Source organism: Narcine bancroftii, chromosome 5 (genome assembly GCF_036971445.1).
Source record: "Narcine bancroftii isolate sNarBan1 chromosome 5, sNarBan1.hap1, whole genome shotgun sequence".
Lineage (NCBI taxonomy): Eukaryota > Metazoa > Chordata > Chondrichthyes > Torpediniformes > Narcinidae > Narcine > Narcine bancroftii.
This window is the reverse complement of record NC_091473.1, coordinates 9,454,190-9,478,659: the sequence shown is the minus strand read 5'-3', so window position 1 is coordinate 9,478,659 and position 24,470 is coordinate 9,454,190. Positions and strand designations below refer to the sequence as shown.

The 24,470-nt window shown below is 44.7% G+C and overlaps 1 protein-coding gene across 13 annotated transcripts in view; it reads right to left on the bottom strand.

Annotated features, from left to right (window-relative positions):
- LOC138763094 (proline-rich transmembrane protein 3) overlaps window positions 1-24,470 on the bottom strand; it is a 115,920-nt gene that overhangs the window by 26,015 nt on the left and 65,435 nt on the right. For 11 of the 13 annotated variants that reach the window (XR_011357317.1, XM_069936727.1, XM_069936722.1 and 8 more), the window contains 2 exons: window positions 15,896-17,750; window positions 14,808-14,933 (listed from right to left, as the gene is read on the bottom strand). Coding sequence is in view for 12 of the 13 variants with exons in the window: in XM_069936727.1 (XP_069792828.1) it covers window positions 14,808-14,933; window positions 15,896-17,702 (1,933 nt within the window). In the remaining variant the exon portion in view is untranslated. The remainder of the gene's footprint in view (window positions 1-14,807; window positions 14,934-15,895; window positions 17,751-24,470) is intronic. The other 2 variants (XM_069936732.1, XM_069936733.1) reach the window with 2 other exon arrangements.

The window sequence follows — 24,470 nt, the reverse complement described above, 5'->3', positions numbered from 1 at the left end:
CTGAGTGTCCATAGATTCGCCTTCAGTGCTCCTGCAGCCTCTGCAGCTAGTCTAAACCTGAGCTCCAGATCCGAACCTCCGACACGGTCAGGAACCTTTCAGCGCCTTCAGCACCTCCTCGCACCCCAGTTCCGATATCTGGTACCCCTCCAGCTAGTTTGAGCCAGTCTTCAGCCTGGTTATTCCCTGACAGCAGCCCACAGCTTCCTCAGGTACCATGCCTCAAGTCTCCAGCAGCCCACCCCATGCACTATGAGGCCCTCAGTTGCAGAGCCCCTCCCTCTCACTGGTCAGCCACCACAGTCACCATCCCTGCAGATCATCTCTTCTGCTTCTCCTTCTCAGATGTGGGGGTGGTCTTCTCATCCTCTGGTGCCTTGGTCCAGTCCTCCACTTCCCCAGAGACCGCAGCCCTCGCGGCTTCTGCCGATTAATAGGCGCCGCCATCTTAGGCACAGACCTGGCAGTCATGGGATCTCAAATAAAACCACTGTCAGCTCCCTCAATGGGCCGTTCAAAGCCCATCCAGAGCCGATGGCAGTCAACTGGGCGGCTGGACCCCACGGGAGCGCTGCATCTCTGCTCCTTCATTCCCCATAGGTCCACATTAGCAGCAGTGCTGCCATTACAGCGGCTCCATTGTCAAACAGCTCCCAGAGCAGAATGAAAATAGGATGATTTCTATGTGGATCACACTTTGAAGGGCACTGATGGCACATTGCACATATTCTTTTTCTTTCTGTTTACTCAATGATCATTGTCAATTCCATTCCCTTTCAAGTCATGCTAATTTAAGCATGCACTGTCATGCTCAGAATTTTAGGGTCAAGCCTCTGGAAGTCTCCACATAACAAGTATTTTTGACCCAATTCCAGTATGGAAAACCTGCAGCTTATCTGTGTGCACATGATGACACCCTCCACAGCCTGCTTGCAGTGGGGGGGGGGGGGTCGCAAGGGGAGCGACCACCCCCCCCCCACCCCAAACACATTCGTTCAGATGTGGCGCGTTTTTGAACTGTGTGCTCACCATTGGCGGATTAACCATTAGGCTGAGTAGGCTTATCTGCCGTCTCCTTGTATGCCTCCAGATGATTGAGTGTCAGCGGTGTAAACTCCCTGTTGGTTGGGGACATTCAGCCCTTCAGCTATTAGCTGGCATGGATCGGGGATTGCATGCCGTGCATACGTGGATTGGGGTTTGCATGCCGCGCATGCATGGATCGCCGCGAACCCAAGGTGCGAAAAGATATTCGATTTAAGTTTGAAGTAAATCAGAGAGCTGCGAATAAAATGTTTTATTTAAAAACTGACTTCATTAGATGCGAATTGTGCCCCACAGTTAAGGTAGGCCAAGGTATGTGGCAGGCCTGTTTTAATTTTGATTTTAAATACAAATAACAATGATATACTTTCTTTAAAACTGCATCTTCCTTAAGTTCCTAGTGTTTTGATGTTAAATACAAAATAAAAATGTATAATGAATTTAAAATTATTTGGGATGCGTCATGGACGTGTCCACATTAATTTCCTTTGTATGCTGGTTGAAAAATGAGTGCGCGCGCGTACATGCACAGCTTTTAGGGAACAATCATCTCAATTCCTTTTTTATGTGCTCACTCCCCTTAATGCTACTCCCCTGCTCTGGACCCAATCCAAGAAAAAGGAGCAGGAGCCCATTGAGCCTGCTCCACTATTCAATGAAAGCATGATTGATCTGATAATAGGCTCATCTCCAACCAATTGCCTTTTCCCCACATCCCTTAATTCCCCTACTATGTAAAAATCTATCCGACCTTGTCTTAAATATATTTACTAAGGTCACCTCCTCTGTTTCAATGTGCAGTGAATTCCACACATTCACCACCCTCTGGGAAAAGCAGTTCCTCCTCATCTCCATCCTAAATCTACTACCATGAATCTTGAGGCTATGTCTCCTGGTTCTAGTCTCTCCCACAAAATGGAACAACTGACCTATCTCTATATAATCAATGCCTTTCATAACTCTATATGTTTCTATAAGATCCACTCTCATTCTTCAAGCAAGTATAGTCCCAGATGATTCAACCTCTTTTCATAGGCTAACCCTCTCATCTCTGGAATCAACTTGGTGAACCTCCTCTGCACCACCTCCAGAGCCAATATATCTTTCCTCAAGTAAGGAGACCAGAACTGCATGTAATACTCCAGCACCGTCTGATGGGAGGTGAGGCCCTCGATGCAGTAGCTCCATTCAATTTTATGAAGCCATTTTGAAGGCTCATCAATGTGCATTCGGTGGAGATACAGAACTGGGAAGTGGTCAGAATGGACTTGACTGCTGAATCTTTGAGCTGCCAGCAAAGTGACTCACACTGGCTGGTAAAGCTCAAGTCTTCGGAGAACGAAGGGCAATGAGAGACAACAGATAATGTGCCAAAATCAATCAGCTGCAGGGTCTCAGGGGGTCCAGAGGGAGAAAAGGACTGCTAGCAGTTCTCAGCTGTAAACTAAACTGTGTTTCTGTGCCCTGGTCTAGCTCTTATCCTGTTCAAATGGATTTATGTACATCGAGTTCAATCCAAGAGTTAACATCACAACCAAGTTTGGGATAACAAGATAATAAACAGCAGGTTCATGCTTGACTTAGATCTTACACTGGGTAGCCTTGCAAAGATTCATTGTCTTGAGTAAATCTACCACAAAAGAGATTAAAGTTAATCGTTCAAATTCTTAAAATACAACTACCCTGTACATGCTTTAATATCCTTTTAATTTCACCCTGCACCCCACCTGTCAGCCACATGATCTGCTTTCATCCCATTCAAAAAGTACTCATTGTCCCCTTGAACTATACACACAGGGTGAAAGAAATGTTTGTTTAATTTTTAAATGTACATTTTGTTATTTGATTATCACTGGCAAAGCCAGCACTCAACACCCAAGCTTATCTGCCATGGAATGCTACAGCACAGAAAACAGGCCATTTGGCCCTTCTAGTCAGTGATGACCACCATTCTGCTAGTCCCACTGACCTGTTCCAATTCCATAACCCTCCAGACCCCTCCACGTATCTATCCAATTTATTCCTAAAACTCAAGATCGAGCCCACATTTACTATGTCAGATGACAGTTCGTTCCGTACTCCCACCACTCTCTGTGTGAAGTTCTCTCTAATGTTCCCCCAAACCTTTCCCCTTTCAGCTTAAAACTATGACCTCTCGTATTGATCTCTAATCCAAGTGGAAAGAGCCTACTCACATCCACTCTGCCCATACCTCTCATAATCTTGTAAACCTCGATCAAATCTCCCTTCATTTTTCCTCGCTCTAAGGAATAAAATCCTAACCTCTTTAACCTCTTCCTGTACTCAACTCCTAAGATCTGGCCACATCCTAGTAAATCTTCTCAGTACTATCCCAATATAATTGATATCCTTCCGGTAGTTAGGTGACCAGACACACAATATTCCAAATTTGGCCTCACCAATGTCTTAAACAACTTCAAAATTACATCCCAACTCCTATACTCAAAACTTTGATTTATAAAGACTAAGATGCCAAAAGCTTTCATTACAACCCTGTCCACCTGCGACGCCATCTTCAGGGAACAACGTATCTGTATTCCCAGATCTCTTTGCTCCTCCACACTCCTCAGTGCCCCACCATTTACTGTGCATGTCCTACCTTGGTTTGCCCTTCCAAAATGCCTCACCTCACACTTGACTGTATTAAACTGCATCTGCCATCTTTTGGCCCATTCTCCCAATTGGTCCAGATCTCTCTCCAAGCTTTGAAAATCTTCCTCGCTGTCTACGCCTCCTATCTTTGTGTCATCAGCAGACTTGCTAATCCAATTTCCCACATTATCATCCAGATCAATGATATAGACAACAAACAACAATGATCCAAACACAAATCCCTGAGGCTCAACACTAGTCACAGGCCTCCAGTCTGCTAAGCAACCATCCACCACTACGCTCTCTTCTCCCACACAGACAATTATGAATCCAGTTTACAATTTCTCCATGGATACCTAGTGTTTGGTCCTTCTGAACTAACTTCCCATGTGGGATCTTGTCAAAGGCCTTACTAAAGTCCATGTAGATGACATTCACACCCTTCCCTTCAACTACCTTCTTGGCAACCTCCCTGAAAAACTCTAAAAGATTCCACTAGTTACCACACACAGTAGCAGCTCATTGTTAATGTTTGGTATTCCCTCAAGATTTTCTCTGGAAATTTTCACTAGCATCAACTGCAAGGTGGAGGGCCAAGGTGTGATGATCTCCATGGGAGATTTGCGACCTGCACCAACAGGATAAGCAACTGTGCATTACTTAACTAAACAAGCATAATTCCTTGTGTCTACTCTGTCACGTCCCATACAAACATGGAACACTTTAATAATATAATTGTTCATTGACACATGAGAATAAAGGTCCAATCTGTTCTCGCACCAAGTTCATACGATATGGAATCAAAGTTTGCTGCCGTCCATCTATCACTGGTATATCTCTGAGCAAGTATGAGGGATTAAAGACCAGCAACATTTCTTCTAGAAAATGAGACTGCTCTTGATTCAAAGTTCATCATGAAAAACAAAACCTGCAAAAAACTCAATATCTTGACCTTTACCTCACTGCACACATTGGCTGAACCTATCCTATAACATTGGATATATTCCAAGTAAGCTTTAAGATGTTCTGAGATTGTGAAGTGCACAATACAAAACTTTCTTTTGACTCTGCTATTCAGGCAGAACCTTTTCTTTGCCGAATTCCAATTTAATTTACATACAGAACGGTCACAGGCCATTTCAGCCCAAGTCCTGATTAGGCTTTTTGGGGGAAAAAAATATCATGGAATCTCCTGCTTTTTACAGACCATCTGTTTTCATTAAGTCTCCATTGTTGTGAGTTAGGCTTGAACCTGCCTTATCGAAACTTGAATGTTGACAGGGGAGATCTCCACGGTGCTTAATGCCACCCTAACTGTATGCATCAAACTACCGGGGGGAGTTAGATCTCCCAAAGTGAAGCCTGTACCTGACACTGACTTCCCAAACTTGTAGATGTCAATGGACTTAGATTCTTCCCAGACATTTCCTTTATTCAAAAATACCTTAATTATTTTCAGTAAGGTCTTTGATAAGTTTCCAGTCCAGAGGATTCCAAAACCCAGGTTCAGGAGATAGTCAAATGGGTTCAACGGTGGCTAGAAGGTAGATGCTCGAGAGTCATGGTGGATAACTGCCTGTCAGGTTGGAGGCCAGTGATGAGTGGTGTGCCTCAAGGCTCGATGTTGGGTCCCTTGTTGTTTGTCGTTTACATTAATGATTTGGATGATGGAGTGGTAAATTAGGTTAGTAAATATGCAGACGATACAAAAATAGGGGGAGGTGTGGATAGTGAAGATGTTTTTCGGAGACTGCAGAAGATTTCGTCTGCTTAGAAGAGTTGGCTGAAAGTCGGCAGATGGAGTTTAACCGATAAGTGTGAATTGCTTTGTTTTGGGAAGAATAATCAAAGTAGATCATATACAGTGAAGGGAAGGGCATTGAGGAATGCAGAAGAACAGAGAGATCTTGGAATAACTGTTCGTTGTTCTTTGAAAGTGGATTCTCATGTAGATAGAGTGGTGAAGAAGGCTTTTGGTATGCTGGCCTTTATAAATCAAAGCATAGAATATAGGAGTTGGGAGGTGATGTTGAGTCTGATTAAGGCATTGGTGAGGCCAAATTTGGAATACTGTGTGCAGTTCTGGTCACGAAATTATAGGAAAAATATCAATAAGGTAAAGAGGGTGCAGAGAAGATTTACTAAAATGTTGCCTGGATTGCAGTATCTAGATTAGACTGGGTCTTTTTCAATGGAGCCTAGGTTGAGGGGGGAATTTGATAGAGGCATCTTAAATTATTAGGGGGATTGATAGAGTAGATGTGAATAGGCTCTTCCTCTTGAGGGTAGGTGAGATTGGAATGAGGGGTCATGAGTTAAGGGTTGGGGCAAAAGTTTAGTAGTAACATGAGAGGAAGCTTCTTCACTCAGAGAGTGGTAGCTGAATGGAATGACCTTCCAGAAGAGGTGGTTGCAGCAGGGTCAATTTTGTAATTTAAGGAAGTTGGATAGGTGTATGGAGAAGATTGGAGGGTTATGGGCAGAGAGGAGGTAAGTGGGACTAGAGGAGATCACTTAAATTAGTATGGACTTGAGGGGCCAAGATGGCCTGTTTCCATACTGTAATTGATATATGGTTATATATGTCACCAGTCCAGAGGACCCCAAAACCCAGCAGTAATAGAAATTCACCAAGACCAATGGTTATTTAAACAAAGCTGCTTATAACTTTCTTTAAACCTAAAAACAGGATCAAACTTTAACATTACTATTAACTTAACCCCCTTCTAATTCTAAGCGCACGTGTAGGTAATGTGTACATGTTCAGAAAAGTTATTTGATTCACAGTCCAATCTCACTTCTCACTCCTCCGAGTTCACTGGTATCAGGCAGTTCTTATACTTTGCACAGAATTTAACATTTATGAATTTCACCAGGCTCTAGTGAAAAGGTAAACTGTTACTGCTCAGGAAGACTCTTTAGGTTTCAGAGAGAGATTTGTTGTTCGTTGGACACACACAAACTGATTCCCTCCAACCAGCCACTTCAGTGTCTATGAAGAAACTTGCCTCATTATGGATTTTCCAAATGATGACCTCTTTTTCCAGGTCACCACAGAGTTCCTCTTGTTTCCCTTGTTTCAGGAGAAACACTCTAGCTAGTCATTTCCTCTTGTAAGGACTACAAGGGTTTTCAACAGGCTGAACTCAGAACTCACAACCCATCTTCAAAATGGGGTCTTACAAAAGCTTCCAAAAGCCACTGCAGAAGTCAGTTCTCTCTCTCTCTCAGATCCTGTTTGTTTTTTTTTCCTCTCTCTGCTTGTAAAAACTAGAACATCTTGCAGGGCTAACCCAATCTTTGAAAGATCTCTATCAGCACTTTGAACCTGGACTCTTTATTTGCACCTGCTTTATAAAATTCCTTCCAAAACAGTTCCATTGTCTTTTGCAAAGCCACGGGTGCCTTTGGCTTCAGCCAAACTCTTGCATTTATATGAGATGTGAAGTAATATTCTATATGCGAAGTGACCTACAATAAACCCCCCACCCTCACAATCTATCTCTTTTAAAGACATATTAATATATAATATAAAATATAATATACCTTGTAACAATTGCATAAGAAATGACGGGAAAGTGGATGTGCCAGCTGAGTTCCCCTTCTTTTATGATTCCATCATTTTAAATGTGTTTCAGGCAAGCATTTTATTTCACTTCTTTTAGACAGACTTGGAAGCCTCTTCTTAACCAGAAAATGGTTGACAAGCTTTCTATGCACCCGCCTCCTGGCAGTCTACCAGTGAGAGTGACTCCCTCCAGAGAGCCTCTGCAAACCTTTTCTGAACAACTTGTTATTAAAATCACACTTTTTCTAGTCTTAACAAGTAGGCATATTTCAAATATTCTTCCCGCCCAATGCTTTAAGGAAGTTTGTCTGGAAATTAAATTTGTCATCTGCAAGTAAATTCACTTTCTCTCTACTAACCTGTGATTACTAAAATGAAACAAAAATAAACTACCTGAAAGAAAAACATTTGCAGAGTTGTGGGGAAAAATATTGATATGGTGGGCGTGGTGGGGGGGGGAGGGTGAATTCACTGTCTAGTAAAAGAGTTAGTACAAGAAGGGTAGGTTGAATGGCCCATTTCTATCCCCTGTTTGGAAATAATTGTCACCTCCAAAACCAAACTAATCAACAGCTGTCTGCATTGGGTGTTAAAACCAAAAAGAATGCAGGTAAAAGATCAGATTTTAAATTATTTTCAGTGGGAGCAAGATGACCAATCATTTCGCAGAAGGTGTGTCAATTGGCAAAAGCTCCTCATGCCTCATTTCAGTGACGGGCACTGGACAAAGAGGTGACTCTCTGTCCCCCTTAAAGTTAAAGAATTTCATGTACGTTACACTCCAAATGTAGGATCCTAACGGCCCCCGGCCGACACAGGAAACAGCCGTCGGACACGGCGATCGAGCAAACAGCACACAGAATGAGACACCCACTCCCATAGGCCACAGGAATAACAGTCAAATTAACCAATTACTGCCAGCAGATTGCAGGGGATCCAATCCGGCCCCGCGCACCCAGGACAGCCAATTGGCAGCCAGCCCTGCTCAAGCCATGCCCCAGTGGTGACATGGCCGGCTGCCTATAAAAGGCAAAGCTGCAACTCAATAAAGTCAGTGTCGACTACAATCCCTTCGTATGAGAGTCTACTTTCTTCTACCTCGAGCTCTAACTGTTGCTTCCCCGCTACAGTATTACGTGACAATAATGGAACCTTTACCTTTATGAGACTCTGCCCCTCCATTTTAACACTTTTTTTAAAAATGAGTTTGTTCTTCTTAGCCTGGTTTTCAGGACCTGGGGAAGCTTGATAAGCAGAGAGAAGAAATTCTGGATCCATGAGGTGGGTATGTTTATAGCCCTGCTTGTGAAGGAGAAGCAGGGATGTTCTGCCAGGCCTAACACATTCACTGATCGACCATTACCACTCTAAACCTCAACTATCGGCACCTCCTGTTTTCCCTCTGCGCAAATGGCCTTTCTTCCCCACCTCGCCCCATGCCTCTGTGATCTCTATTCCTTCAACCCTTCCTCTCTTCTCAGCTGTTTTCTCCCAAACAAATTATTTACATAAGAGAAGTGTGCCTAGTTTTTTTGCTTCCTTAGTGTAATATCCGACATTTCCATTATGGTGCATTGTTACATCCGTCTGGAATTACTATTCAGCACCATTGTCACCACTGTGGTCCCTTGTGGTATCTCCTCCCTTGGTTGTTTGAGAGCCCCTCCATGTCCAATTATGGAAGGACTCGAGACTGCGGCTCTTCCCATGGCACCCCCTTGTTCGCTGCGCCAAGCCTCACTGCACATACTCCTGCAGCCTGCAATCCACCAGTTGGTAGCATTCCCTCACTCTGCTGGAAGAACAACAAGTTTCAGGATCTTCCACCAAGTTGATGGTCTTCCAGCAGCTCTGGACGTCTGACTCTGCGTGCGTCCCCGGGATCAGCAAATCTGTTGCGCTGCTGCTGGGGATGAACTGGGACAAAGACCCTTGCTTCCTTCTCCCCACACTCTTAGTGAATCTGCACTAAGCAAAGAGGTGGACGACTGTCTCCACAGTCATCTCAGGGACAACGAACCTTGCATAGTGTCCCTGTCCCTGCCTCATACACCTTTGAGCTCCTATGTCACATTAACTTTTGCATGCAAAGAGGAGAGGTATGTCCTGGCAAAGCGTGACACATTCCATTTACTTACACTTGCCTATATTTTTGGAGTAACACAACAGTCTTTTCAAGTTGCTCTCCAAGGCCCGCACAATCCTAACAAGGAAATTCATTGCTGTTTCATTATTACCTCTGCGTGGAAAAATTGGAATTCCCAACGTTACTGGGGTGCTCATGGGCTGGTTTTGTGCTGATGTCCATATTTCAATAAATATTGAATATAAAAAGTTGAACCACTCCACAAATATTCCTTTCAACTCGCCTTGTTCATGTATTCCACGTATCTCATTTTGCAGTCCTTCTGCAACATACTGAAATATCTTTTGAATAATGCACATTGATGCATACTTTTAAAGTTACATTTGTAGTATTTCTTTCGAGGCGTTCTCAGTTAAACTTATTTCAAAGCTAGTCAAGTCAGTCTCTCAGGGATTTGCTCTCAGTCATGGTACAGTCCAATATTACATTTCAGATTTATTGTCAGAGTACATACATTGGCAACCCTGAGATTTTTTTCCTGTGGGCCAGGCAGAATTACCACATTGGCAGGGGTGCAGTACTAATTTTTTAGGTGCTGAAAATGCCCCCTGAGGTGCCAGAACTGCCCCCTGAGGAGCCTGAAACAGTCCCATCAGGTGCCCAGAGGAGCCCCCTGAGGTGCCCGGAGCAGCCCCTTAAGGTGCCTGGAGTGGCTCCCTGAGGTTCCCCCCAAGGTGCCGGAGCAGCTCCCTGAGGTTCACCCTGAGGTGCCAGAGTGGCCTACTGAGGTGCCTGGAGTCACCCTCTGAGGTGCCGGAGCCCCCGAGGTGACAGAACTGAGTGGCGCTCCAGTGTGCTCCGGCAGCACTGCAACCCCTGCTTATTGGTAGTGAAAAAAACTGTACACATTGTATACATTGTACACAAATAAACAAATGTAAACAAACTGACTGGGCAATACAGAGGGGATAAAAAAAATCAATAAAGTGCACAAGTAAGAGTTCTTAAATGAGTCCCTGATTGAGTTTGTCATTGAGGAGTCTGATGGTGGAGGGGTAGCAGCTGTTCCTGATGTGGTGTGAGTCTTGTGGCTCTTTCCTGATGGCAGCAGCAAGAACAGAGCATGTGCTGGGTGGTGAGGGTCTTTGATAATTGCTGCTGTCCTCCGACAGCTGCGTTCGCTGAAATGGTGGGAGGGTTTGACCTGTGAAGTCCTGTGCTGTGTCCACTGTCTTTTATAGGGCTTTACGCTCAGGGGTATTGGTGTCCCCAAACTAGGCCGTGATGCAGCCGGTCACATCAGTTGAAAATTGCCAAGGTTTCTGATGTCATATCAAACATTACTTAACTTTCTCAACAGATGCACCCAACCATAGAATTAAACAACTAAAAATAATTTGCCTGATTGGGTGTCCAGGCCCAGAGATCAAATAAAGCACTGGTCAGTTTGAAGAAATTCCTTTACTCAGAAGGTGGTGAATCTTCAACATTTCCTACCCAGAGGGCATTCAAGCTATCAATAGATTGTGAGATATTGAAGGGATTTAGAGTTATACATGAACATAAAAATGAGGAGCAGATCGTCGAGCATGCTAAACTATTCAGAAGGTCGTAGCCAATCCCCAGCTCCACGTTGCTCTCTATCCGTGGTAAAATCAGCCACGATCTGGCGGGCTTTCAGAGGCTGAGGGGCCATAGTTCTACTTCTTATGTTCTCACCCTAACTCAGAGAGATTCTGCTTCCTGTGCATCCTTGACCAGCGCAAGAGACAATTAAACAAAAGGCAGGAATGACCACATTTCTTAATAAAGCGACTTAACCCTCTTTTTGATGGTCTAATTTTCTCAATATTTCTCTCAGTTCACGATCGAATTCTCTTGCCCCGCATTGGATGAGCATAGAGATGCAGTAGCCTAATCGCCTGAATGTGCCTGGATTGTCTGATCCTGGAAGCTAAGCAGGCTCAGGCCTGGTCAGTACTCGGAGGGGAGACCACCTAGGAACACCAGGTACTGCAGGTTTCTGTGGACTTGATGTCCTGAATGAAACTGCAAAATAGAGTCCCACAGTGTGGTGGAACTTGGTACTGTGGGCATGATCTCGCTGGACCGGACAGGCTGGTCCGCCTTCCATACCAGTAGCTCCTCCCCGTAAGATCCCTAATAAAGGCTGATAGTCTCCATCTTCACACCTGCCCTGGATGTGAGCCAGCAGCATAGAGAGGTATGCTAAGGTTTTCTGATTAATAAAGCCTTTGACTACATGCTGCGGATGGTCATTAGATGTGCTCAACAATGAAGATGAATACTAGAGGCCAAACATTCATGGTATCTCCTAGACTGATTAGAGATGGTTGAAGAAAACCCATCAAGTTGTAGGAGTCTGCAAATGCAGCCACGCAAGGGGGAGGTAGCGTGATCACCTGTATTGGAAAGTTCTAGGATCCCAAGATTTAATAAGCTTCTGTATTTTATTGGCAATTAGAAATTGAATGGCATGCAGCCATCTTCAGCGCAAACTTTGGGAGATCCAAAATGAGTGGTGGACTAGCCTCGTTAAACAAACCCAGCTCAGCGTGGACATTGGCGACTTCAGGGGTTTTTACGAGGTACTAAAGGCTGTGTACGGCCCCTCACCCCAAGTCCAAAGACCGCTGCGCAGCTCAGATGACAAAGTCCTCCTCAGCGACAAGATCTCCATCCTCAACTGATGGTCAGAACACTTCCAATCTCTTTTCAGTGCCTACCGCTCAGTCCAAGAATCCACCCTGCTCCAGCTCCCTCAACAGCCCCTAAGGCTAGAGCTGGATGAGGTCCTCACCCGGGATGAGACATATAAGGCAATTGAACAACTGAAAAGTGGCAAAGCAGCAGGTATGGATGGAATCCCCCCAGAGGTCTGGAAGGCTGGCGGCAAAACTCTGCATGCCAAACTGCATGAGTTTTTCAAGCTCTGCTGGGACCAAGGAAAGCTGCCTCAGGACCTTCGTGATGCCATCATCATCACCCTGTTCAAAACAAAGGCAAGAAATCAGACTGCTCAAACTACAGGGGAATCACGCTGCTCTCCATTGCAGGCAAAATCTTCGCTAGGATTCTCCTAAATAGAATAATACCTAGTGTCGCCGAAAATGTTCTCCCAGAATCACAGTGCGCCTTTCGCGCAAACAAAGGAACTACTGACATGGTCTTTGCCCTCAGACAGCTCCAAGAAAAGTGCAGAGAACAAAACAAAGGACTTTACATCACCTTTGTTGACCTCACCGAAGCCTTCGACACCGTGAGTAGGAAAGGGCTTTGGCAAATACCAGAGCGCCTCAGATGCCCCCCAAAGTTCCTCAACATGGTTATCCAACTGTACGAAAACCAACAAGGTCGGGTCAGATACAGCAATGAGCTCTCTGAACCCTTCTCCATTAAAAATGGCGTGAAGCAAGGCTGCATTCTCGCACCAACCCTCTTTTCAATCTTCTTCAGCATGATGCTGAAACAAGCCACGAAAGACCTCAACAATGAAGACGCTGTTTACATCCGGTACCGCACGGATGGCAGTCTCTTCAATCTGAGGCGCCTGCAAGATCACACCAAGACACAAGAGCAACTTGTCCGTGAACTACTCTTTGCAGACGATGCCGCTTTAGTTGCCCATTCTGAGCCAGCTCTTCAGAGCTTGACGTCCTGTTTTGCGGAAACTGCCAAAATGTTTGGCCTGGAAGTCAGCCTGAAGAAAACTGAGGTCCTTCATCAGCCAGCTCCCCATCATGACTACCAGCCCCCCCACATCTCCATCAGGCACACAAAACTCAAAACGGTCAACCAGTTTACCTATCTCGGCTGCACCATTTCATCGGATGCAAGGATCGACAACGAGATAGACAACAGACTCGCCAAGGCAAATAGCGCCTTTGGAAGACTACACAAAAGAGTCTGGAAAAACAACCAACTGAAAAATCTCACAAATATTAGCATATACAGAGCTGTTGTCATACCCACACTCCTGTTTGGCTCCGAATCATGGGTCCTCTATCGGCATCACCTATGGCTCCTAGAACGCTTCCACCAGCGTTGTCTCCGTTCCATCCTCAACATTCATTGGAGTGACTTCATCACCAACATCGAAGTACTCAAGATGGCAGAGGCCAACAGCATCGAATCCACACTACTGAAGATCCAACTGTGCTGGGTAGGTCAGAATGGAGGACCATCACCTTCCCAAGATCGTGTTATATGGCGAGCTCTCCACTGGCCATCGTGTCAGAGGTGCATGAAAGAAGAGGTACAAGGACTGCCTAAAGAAGTCTCTTGGTGCCTGCCACATTGACCACCACCAGTGGGCTGATAACGCCTCAAACCATGCATCTTGGCACCTCACAGTTCGGCGGGCAGCAATCTCCTTTGAAGAAGACCGCAGAGCCCACGTCACTGACAAAAGACAAAGGAGGAAAAACCCAACACCCAACCCCAAATCAACCAATTTTCCCTTGCAACCGCTGCAACCGTGTCTGCCTGTCCCACATTGGACTTGTCAGCCACAAACGAGCCTGCAGCTGACGTGGACATTACCCCTCCATAAATCTTCGTCCGCGGAGCCAAGCCAAAGGAAGAAATTGAAGGAGTTACCATCCCACTCCTAAAACCTTAAGCACCCCCACAAAGCCAATTGAATTTCCATTTAAGTGCCAAATGAGCTCATTAACCAGATGGACTGTAGCTAATGGACCTTGGTCTTTTAACAAGTCTTTTATCTTCCCGATTGCTAATCAATGACAAATGGGTGCAAACTTCGTTCATGCACACAGTCTGGTTCCACAGTGAACCTCATCACTCTTATCAAATTGCATGATGCCTCTCCCTCTTTTTTCCCAGTGCAAACTCAAAATGATTTACAACTTCATTGCAATAATAGAGTCCCAAATAGAACGAATTCCAGAACGTCTCCAGCTTGCCGTTAGAAGAGCGCAAAGAGCCTGAGATGTCATCTGAGGAGAAATAGGCTTGGCACATTTTTCAGGTTTCGACAGGGGAAGAAATTGAAGCTTTAAAGAACAAAATAAGGGAGATTAGAGTTGTCAAAATAAGCATTGCTTCAACATTGGCTTCCCAGCACAGATCTTTCACCGAACGCACAAGGTGCAACAGATAGCTGCGGGGTGGTATGTAGAACTGCTTCAAGTGCTTCCTCTGACAACTGAAGGCACCCACCACCCACCCCACCAATCTATCCCAGTCCTGAATACAGAATACTTTGGCAAACCTTTCTTTAATTCATTTGAAATAAATCAGAGGAGTTACTCGCTTTGATTAGTGAAATATAACTATGGTGCAGGACTACAATTCACAATTGGAGGGCGAATTGGAAGGTCTGTAAATATGAAGTACCCACACCGTGACAGAAAAATCCTTCGACCAACCAAGCAATTTGGCTTGCCAACAGTACCCAAGATCACGCTTTGTTTCCATGGATACTGCTACAACAATTAAGAATCAACCTCTCACCTGATTGGCTACCCATCATGGTTGTCATGACATTGGAATTAATTCCAGGTGTTCCAGTAACGTGTGGAGATGTTCTTTCAATCACAGTGCCTTTAAATGTAGGAGTAACATCTGGTTTAACAGGACCTGTGCAAAAGATCCTTATTACAGCCGAGACTAAACAAAAGATCTGGAGCTAAAACATCTGTGCACATTTATCATCTGCTTTTTTTTGAAAAATATTTCAGTCCTTTACACTCACTCTGTAAAATAATAAGCTGAGGAAAACTATCTTTAATATACCCCAGTCCTGCCATTCAGAATTACCATCACCAGACATGTGGACACCTCTGCTAAGCAAAAAGAGATTTATTAACTAAATGCAAGACACTTCTACAATCCCCAGGAACACTGGAATACACCAGCTTTCAGTTCCATAATTTTATAGGCTTAATAACACATGCAACCACAAGCTCATGTTTCATACTTCTGGGATGTTTTGGAGTGGTTCTTATTGCACTCACCCCTCTTCCACATTCTCACAGAGAGAGGGCACCTGCCAATCCTGAAAATTAGGAGACTGGATTCAGCTCATTCTCATCATGGAACCATAACTCCCTAACTCAAGACTGGTCAGCGTGCGGAGGCCCTCTGATCAATCTTGTCCACTGCAGTTGGCGAGACTCCTTTAATGAGGGCATACAATATTTAGATATACATATATGTTCCTTCACCCCAAAATAATTAAACAAAAGCAAGAATGGCAAGCTTGTGTGATCACTTCACCTATCAGCAAGGAGACACATTTTTATGACTGCACAAAATCTCTCCTGACAAAGATTTGGTTGGTGACAATGTCGCTCTTTCCTACATTGGGAAGACTGGAGATTTGGTGAAGGCTTTAATATAAATGCCTCCTTTAACATACACACATCCTTCTTTCCTGATGGGGAATTCAATAGAGACCACCTTCGTTGATGACTTGGGTGGAATCTTTGCATATGATCTGACCTCATCCCTAGAGCCAGCTGATGGCATTACTAATCATGTAAAAAGTCCCAACTAATTTAATTGGTTGGGTGAGAAACAGAAAAAAAGGAACACCTCACCTCCCTTAGTCGTTGTCCTTGCTTCGGGCATCTTCCTAGAATGCGGACTGGGAGAAGGGTCTTTTGTTGTTGCCCATGGCAGACTCCAATTGGTGCTCATTGACTTGGTCCCAAGCCCTTCCTGACTTGGAGGTGGCCGGGTCATGGAAACATTTACTTTGTTTGAGGCTCTTGCTGTCAGCCATTGAGCTAGCACCGTGGGCCTGGCCGTCAGCACAGCCATGTAGTGGCCACTTGGTGGCTGCTCTGTTCTCAAGGTTGTGGCGGAATCAAGAATGGAGTTGGATTCTCTTGATGGGCCGCCCCTCCACGCAGTTAGTGGGAAGAAATAAGTTGCAGTGACTGCTCTGGTTGACTCAGTTAATGACATTCCACTGCTGTCTCCTTTCATGGTCAGGTGCTGCAGCCTTGCAGTGGGTGAGATGGTAACCATTGGAATGGGAGAGGTACCCCTCACAGGAAAACCCTGATCAATATTAGTTGGCCGAACATTAAGGAACTGGGTACCTTTCAGCATCTCAATGACTGTTGTTGTGTTGTCTCTAGAATTAATGTAAATATCATATCCTTGTTCCAAAGTGGAATGTGTGTGAGTGGTTTGCTGGGCAGGTAGGAATTTGCCAGAATTATATACAGGCATTCTAGTCCATTGCAATGTAGACATCCTGTCTGCAGCACCAAGGATCTTCACACTTGGATATGTTTGATCAGTAGTTTTCCCCCTTACCCTGGACACCGGATTCTCAGAAAACGGCATTGGCAAATTGTCAGTGCGCAGGGTATTGGTTTCTGCAGGGACAGTCTCATTCACTGCATCGGTTAGATCATCTTTTCTGACAGCAGATTGGCTGACTCTTAATAACTTTTCACTCATCATTGCAGAATAACTCGATCCTGTCAGAGGAGAAACAGAATGCATGGGTGCAGGAGTTGTATGGTTTTCATCCAGGATCCTTGAAATGAAAATCTGATCCTGTTTTACAGGAGGAGATTCGGGAACCAAATCTATCAAATATTGATTCTGATTCCCTTCAATTTCTAGAGCAGGCTTTCCCTTTGCTAGTGACCTATAGGAATTTGTGATGAAATGGTGTGTCTCAGAAACCAAATAATCTGAAGTCAATGTTGGATTTACATTCTCCAGTGTGGCAAGAGGCCTTGGTGGGGTTTTCACAGTTTTGTTGAGTGGAATCTTCATGTGGTGAGAGAATAATTCATCATTTGGAAATGTTACTGTGGGAGTTTGAAGGTAAGAGGTGTCAGGCATAGATCTACTGCTTTGAGAATTCACGTGGCTTTGATGGGACTGGGTTGTTTTATCAACTGCGGTACCTGGCTTCAGAGAATTGTCCGAAGTGGAACTTGTCTCAGCAGGCACGTCTGATGGAACAGATCCAGTTCCTGAACTGAACTGTTCCGATTCAAAAATACCCTGTTGGTCTTCTTCAACATCACTATTATCCTTACCCTCTGTGTCCTCATCATCAAAAAATAGATCCTCGTCTTCACCACTAAAATCAGGTGAATTTTCCCTTGATGCCGTACTCTGGTCCCAAGGGAACATGCCCGAATGGCTGGGCAGGGCTAGTTTCTCGTCCGTAGAGAGCTCAGGCAGGGATTGAGGAGAGAGGCTCGGCGGTTCAGAGTTCACGTTGTGGACAATGGTGGAATAAACCCGAGTGGTATCGTCACCAAGCAATGAATCAGCTGCCGCAGGAGGAGGAGATACAGTCACAGCTTGGATGATGCTGGAACAGATGATGTAGTGCACCCAGGCCCATTGCACATCTCGATACTCCATCACCATCCCAGTCTTCCAACTTGCACGGATGTCTTAAAGGATCATTTCCACTACCTGAAATAACATCCAGAGGGGAGATTATTTAAAATAGGAACTTTACTTTCAAACACACTAAATGTATGTGAAAACTTACAGAATTTGAGAGCATGCCATTCTCTGCATAAGCCCCCGGGAAAGAGTTTGTGGCAATTTCATTTACAGCCCACTCACAGCTAAACAGGCACAGTTAACTGCATCAGTGTGGCTGTCCAAGCTCAACTAGGTTTATTTAAATATTTTTTTTTTGCACTATTTACACAATGCTCTTTGTTGTGCCTCCATCAAGAGTGTCAAAGAAAATGGGAGATGGGGTTTATGGGAGCACAGGCATCAAGCCCAGTCAATGGACGTCAAAGTTGCCTCCTCCATCCAGCAGACAACTCACGAGCACCTGAGACCATTTTAAACTGGTCTCAGGGTAAACTAGAGGCAAGTCACATTTTCTGACAATCCTTCATTGCCACACCTACCCTTATACATGACCACAAAAGGTGCTGAGGGCCTAGCCTGGCTCTGTAGCAAACACTGGGACAATCTTGCTGCCAAATCCAAGATGTTCGGTGAGTGAAGTGCTCCTTCACAGGGGAGATAATCCTGAGGGGCATAGACAAGGCGAATGGTCCCAGGAAAGAGGAGACCAGAACTAAAGGGTATAGGATCAAGGTGATGAGGGGAAGCTTTTAGAAGGTTCCTAAGGGGAAACTCTTTCACACAGAGGGTGGGAAGTATGTGGAATAAGCTGCCAGAGAAAGAGACAAAGATGGAGCTGCAATTACAGCATTCAAAATACATTTAGGCAGATGCTTGGAGAGGAAAGGTTTATAGGTAATAGGTCTAACATGTTGGCATGGACTAGTTTGTTTGAATCCTTGTTTATGTGGTGTATGACTGACTCTATAGCACAGTAGCTGGAAAGAGTCCAGTCACATTTATTGTCATCTGATTGTACAAGTACAACCCGATGAAGCAGTGTTTTCCAGTCCTCGATGCAAAACACGCTGTCACACAACCAAATGCCAATAACTCAATGGTTAGTGCATGAGTCTTGTAAACCAGGGGTTGCAAGTTTGTTCCTTGCTGGGGCCTCTGTGAGGGGCGCTGGACAAAGTGGCGACTCTCTGTCTTCCTTATGGCAGACAAAGTTAAAGAATTTCATGTATGTTACATTCTAAATGGAGTATTACGTGACAATAATGGAACATTTACCTTTGCATAACACACATAAAGACAGACAATACATATACAGGATAAGTATTCATATATACAAATATTGTTTCGGAAATATGAGAGTCTCGGAAGGTTACTTTCAGCAGTTCCTTTGGTCGTTCTTCCCGTGGGAAGAAACTGTTCCTCAGCCTGGTGGCACTGGCTCTGATTCTCCTGTATCTCTTCCCTGATAGGAGCAGCTGAAAGGTTCTGTGTGCTGCTTTTGGTGACTAAATCTGAGAGATGGTTTCATTCCACAAGGTCCAACTCTTAGCCACTCTCTGCAACTATCACTTTGTCTGGAGGTCTGGCATTGAGTATGTTTTCAAAGGAACTTGAAAGTCCCACACAAGAGCATTCACAATGTTGACATGCAGGGTCTCAATGCAGAAACGCCAAGTGTTCGCATACACTGAGACTTGATACCAGCAGCAAGCCAGACTACACTCCTTCATCTGCAGGAGATCTGGAATCCCTCAGACGGGGGAAGTCAGAGGATAGTTGGAACCTGGAACACACTGGCCAAGCAGCTGGTGGAGCTAGCTATTTCTGAGCACTTCAATCGCTGAGGCATCGAAGACTATGAACCGTGCTGGTAAATGGGAGTGATATTAATAGGTACTTAATGGTTGGAATGGACTTTATGAGCTAAATAACCCATTTCTGTGCTCTATTGTAAGTTTTAAAGTAGCAACCAGAAACATACAACCAAGAACATAACAGATATGTTTTGATAATTCAGCAATTCAGAAGGAAGTTAGGGGAACATGACCCAGTCCTCAACGAGGCCTACTTGACTGGCAATGCAGCCACCTCATGGTTACCCCGGGTGCCGCCATCTTGGGACGTGCTGCCACCCCCTCGCTCAGCTAGTGACTTTACCATAGCAGCAGTGCTCTGCGACCACCTCCTACCATATTTGTCTGGCTCTGGTGGTGGCCAGACCACAGCCACAGTGCTATGGGAGCACCTTAGTGTTACTTCTACAGCCTGGGCAAGCATCAGTGGAAACTGCTGCCCAGTGAAGGATTCAACTTGCTCCAGCTGCGGGAAGAAGGGCCACTACACCAATCGCTATTCGCTAACCTCACTGCCAACTGTAAACACGTCGCCACCAAAGGTAGACAGCACAGTGCTGGAAACAGGGCCTTCATTCAGGCACAGGAACAATGCTTACTCAAAAAGGGGGTCTACCTCTTCCTGCGGTTCCCCTTCAGTGTCATGAATGGTGTCTCGGTCTTTCAGTTGGAGATTGGCCGCATGGTGGATCAGTACGAGTTGTGGGCGACTTTCCAGTACCTTGATAACATCACCATCTGTGGCCACGACCTGCAGGACCATGATGCCAATCTCCAGAAATTTCTCGAAACAGCCCAACCTTACATGTGTTTCACACAACCCATCTGTGGCATGGAGAATGGAGTCATCGGCCCAGACCCTGACCGCATGCGGGCACTGCTGGAGCTTCCCCTTCCACACAGCCTCAAGGCCCTGAAAAGGTGCTTTGGGTTCTTTTTCTATTATGTCCAATGGGTCCCCAATTATGGAGACAAGGCCCGACCCCTCACCAAATCCACATCCTTCCCCCGGTGGCAGAGGCTCATGCAACCTTCAACCGCATTAAGGCAGATATTGCCACAGCCACAATGCATGCGGTGGACGAATCCACCCCATTTCAGGTGGAAAACGACACTTCAGACTTGGCTCTGGCAGCTACCTTTAACTAGGCAGGCAGGCCAATCACATTTTTTTAATGTATCTTGCAGGGCCCCGAGATTCCATACTCTTCTGTCGAGAAAAAAGCCCAAGCCATTGACGAGCCCACAGTGCCCTTCTCTGATAGGTGCCCAATCAAGGTGATGGCAGCTGTAAGAACTGGGAGGGACCACGCTGTGATCCAGACAGCTGAAAATTTCATGGAAGGCCACACTCAAGATGCTGAAAACTTTATAAAATAAAATAACCCACAATGAGTGCCCAATGAGGCTCCAGTCTCCAGGCTGGGGAAGGTGCTGAACTTGGTGGGCCAGAACCCTACTACCAACAGCTCAAATTTTACTTGCTGTGTTTCTCCAGCACTTTTGTGTTTTGAACTACAATTACAGGATCTGCAGGCTTTCTTGTTTAACTCAAATTTTACTGCTGCTTTCAAGTCAAATTCTGCTCATTAATGGCTTAGGCACTAGAAAAGCAAGCATAAAAGCCATTGTGCCAGACATATAAATTAAAGTCAGGTTACTGGAGTCAAGCCCAGTAGTTTCTGGCTGTGAGCTCTCATATTGAACTCAAAACCTTCATTACTTTTGCTGCTACTTTCCACTCTCACTTTTGTCCATTGATGACTCATCCCTTTCAGAATCTCCCCATGGCGGCACGGTTGGCGTAGCGGTTAGTGCAATGGCGCCACAGCGCCAACAATCAGGATTCGAATCCCGCGTTGTAAGAAGTTGGTACGCTCTCCCTGCTTCTGTGTGGACTTTCTCCCAGGCTTCCCACTGTTCAAAACGTATCAGGGGTTGTAGGTTAATTGGGTGTAAATTGGGCGGCATGGGCTTATGGGCTGAAAGGGCCTGTAACTGTGCTGTCTGTCTAAAGGGGGTGGCACAGTTGGCGTAGCGGGTTAGCACAATGCTGTTACAGCGCCAGCGACTGGGGTTCAAATCCCTCACCGTCCGTAAGGAGTTTACCTTCTCCCCCGTCTTTGTGTGAGTTTCCTCCCACCGATCGAAACGTACCGGGATGTATGTCAATCAGGTGGAATTGGGCGAGACAGGCTCATGGGCCGAAAAGGCCTGCTACTGTGTTGTATGCCTAAATTTAATTTTTTTTTTAAATATAAATTTAAATCTCATGGGATAAGTTCATGACAAATATTTATTGCAAGTCCCAAACCACTCTCCTTTATCTGACAGTACGAGTGAATTCAGAGTGAGGTTTTAATTTTTATAACCAAGCAGAACCCTAAAATGAATTACTAATATTCTTCAAGGAACCCAGTGCTCTATCTAAAAAGACTTTCAATTTACTTAAGATGTGAATACTCACAGGATGCTGCAAATTTAATTATGTTCAATGTACTTTTGAAGTACAGTCATTGTTGTAATGTAGGAAATAGTCATCCAACACAGGCTCAGCAAACTCGCCGATATTGCAATACTTTAGCAACCATTTAATCTGCATTCATTAGAAATAATGATTCAGAGGTAAATAATTAATAATCTCATGAAAATTGACCCTGCCACTCAGGACTACAGCCGCTCTGCTCTCTCTCAAAACAGGGCATGAGACCTTGGGTGCCTACTTGGGAGAGAGGAGAGGAGCATGATTGAATGCCTCGCCAGTAAAACAAAATGCCTGCAATAGGGCATAGCCCTTCAATTCTACATGGAGTTCTGGGTACATTTTACTTCATCAACAGTAATGACACACAGGACAAACTAGGGAGTGCTTTACATCGAAATACAAAGATTATATTGAGACACATTGATGATGGGCAAACTGAACTTCAATTCAACATACAAATAAAACATGGAACATTACAGCCTAGTACAGGCCCTTGATGTTGTGCCAACCTAAATATTCCTACCAAAAAAATCTAAACCCTCCCTACCCTGTAACCCTCTATTTTTCTTACATCCATGTGCCTGTCTAAGAGTCTCTAGAAAGGCATTCCAGAAACCCACAACCCTCTGCGCAAAAAAAAATGTACTCCTGATGTCTCCCCTAAACTTCCCTCCCTCCACTTTTTAGAGATTCCCCCTGGTGTTTTGCTGTTCCTACCCTGGCTGTCCACCTTATCTCTGTTTCTCAGAATCTTGAAGACCTCTATTTCATCTTCTCCCATCCTTCTTCACTCTAAAAATAAAAAACCCAGCTCTGCTATCCTTGCCTCATAAGACACATTGTCAATCCAGGCAACATCCTGGTAAATCTCCTCTGTACTCTCTCCATAGCTTCCACATCCTTCCTATAATGAGGTGACCAGATAAGAACACAGTGCTGCAAGTGTGATCTCACCAGAGATTTGTAGAGTTGCAACAGGACTTCTTGACTCTTGAACTCAATCCCCTGGCTAATGAAGCCCAGCATCCCATAGTTCTTCTTAACTAGCCTATCAACCTGTGCGGTGACCTTGAGGGATTTATACCCCATCTGTTCCTCCATACTGTTAAGTATCCGACCATTAACCCTTCTGGTTTGACCTTCCAAAATGCATCACCTCACACTTATCCGGATTGAACTCCATCTGCCACTCTCCCCTCCACCACCACTCGACATCCTGTCTATATCCAACCTTCAGCCTCATGCACAGCTCCTCCAACCTTCATATCATCCCCAAGCTTACTGACCCATCCTTCCACTTCATAGTAACCTTGCCATTGAAGCATAAACTGGTCAATTTTTTATTCATTAACTTTGAATGCCTGTTTGCATGCAATTTTTTTTTTACAAGAGCATGATCTCTGCCAAAATTTCACAATTTGACCATCCAATTCTGCCATTTGTATCCTGGCCTTCTCACTGGCCACAAAACGAGAGTAATTTACAGTTCAATTTTCTGGAACTCTTTCCATCATGTTAAATTATGTACTTAATCTGGCACTTTGCCAATACAATCATAAACCGAACCATTCATGCACAAAGGAGTGATCAATAAAGACCAAGAGACACACATCAATTAATTGTGCAATTCTGTTCATGGCAAATAAATGCCTTTCATCAACTTTGAGTCAGAAGCATTCTCACCCCTTGTGTAGGAGTGGGACAGCTTCAAAACCCACTCCAAAAGATCAGAATTAATCAGCTCTGCCACACCCAAGGACATTACTGATCGAATGCTGCAATGAAACATGCCATTTTTTTGTCCCCAAAGAGGACATTAAACCAAGAACATAAGGGGACATTTGAAGAATATGGGTCATTCAGGAGATTTGTGGGGGTGGGAGGTAGTGGGGGGGGGGGGTAACAACATTTCTCCCTCTTCAAATTGCTTCACCAATAGCAAGAAAACGTATTGCCATAACTTGGAAGTCTTTTATGGATCTGGGTATAGAAAAATGGTGTGTTGAAGTTTGAAGTTGTATACCACTTAAGAAAATTATAATTTAAGAGAGAAATATTATTTATTTTTGAAGATATGGTGCCCTTATTTACAAAATATGGGTGCTAATATTTAAATGAAGCTCTGACATTCCCTTCTCCTTAAGGCCTCAGTATATTCGAAGAGACTTTAAAGTAATAGGCATCCCTATTGAGGGTCTCTTGTCCCATTAGCATAACATATAACATAACAATTTACAGCACGGAAACAGGCCATTAGGCCCTTCTAGTCCACACCGCACCAAACACTCCTCTCTAGTCCCACCTACCTGCACAATGCCCATAACCCTCCATCTTCTTCTCATCCATATACCTGTCCAACCTTTTCTTAAATAATACAATTGACTCCGCCGCCACTATTCTTACCCTTTGTAATGCGCTCCGAAAGAACCAAAGACTTGTTGATCCAAACCAAGGCTTTTATTAACT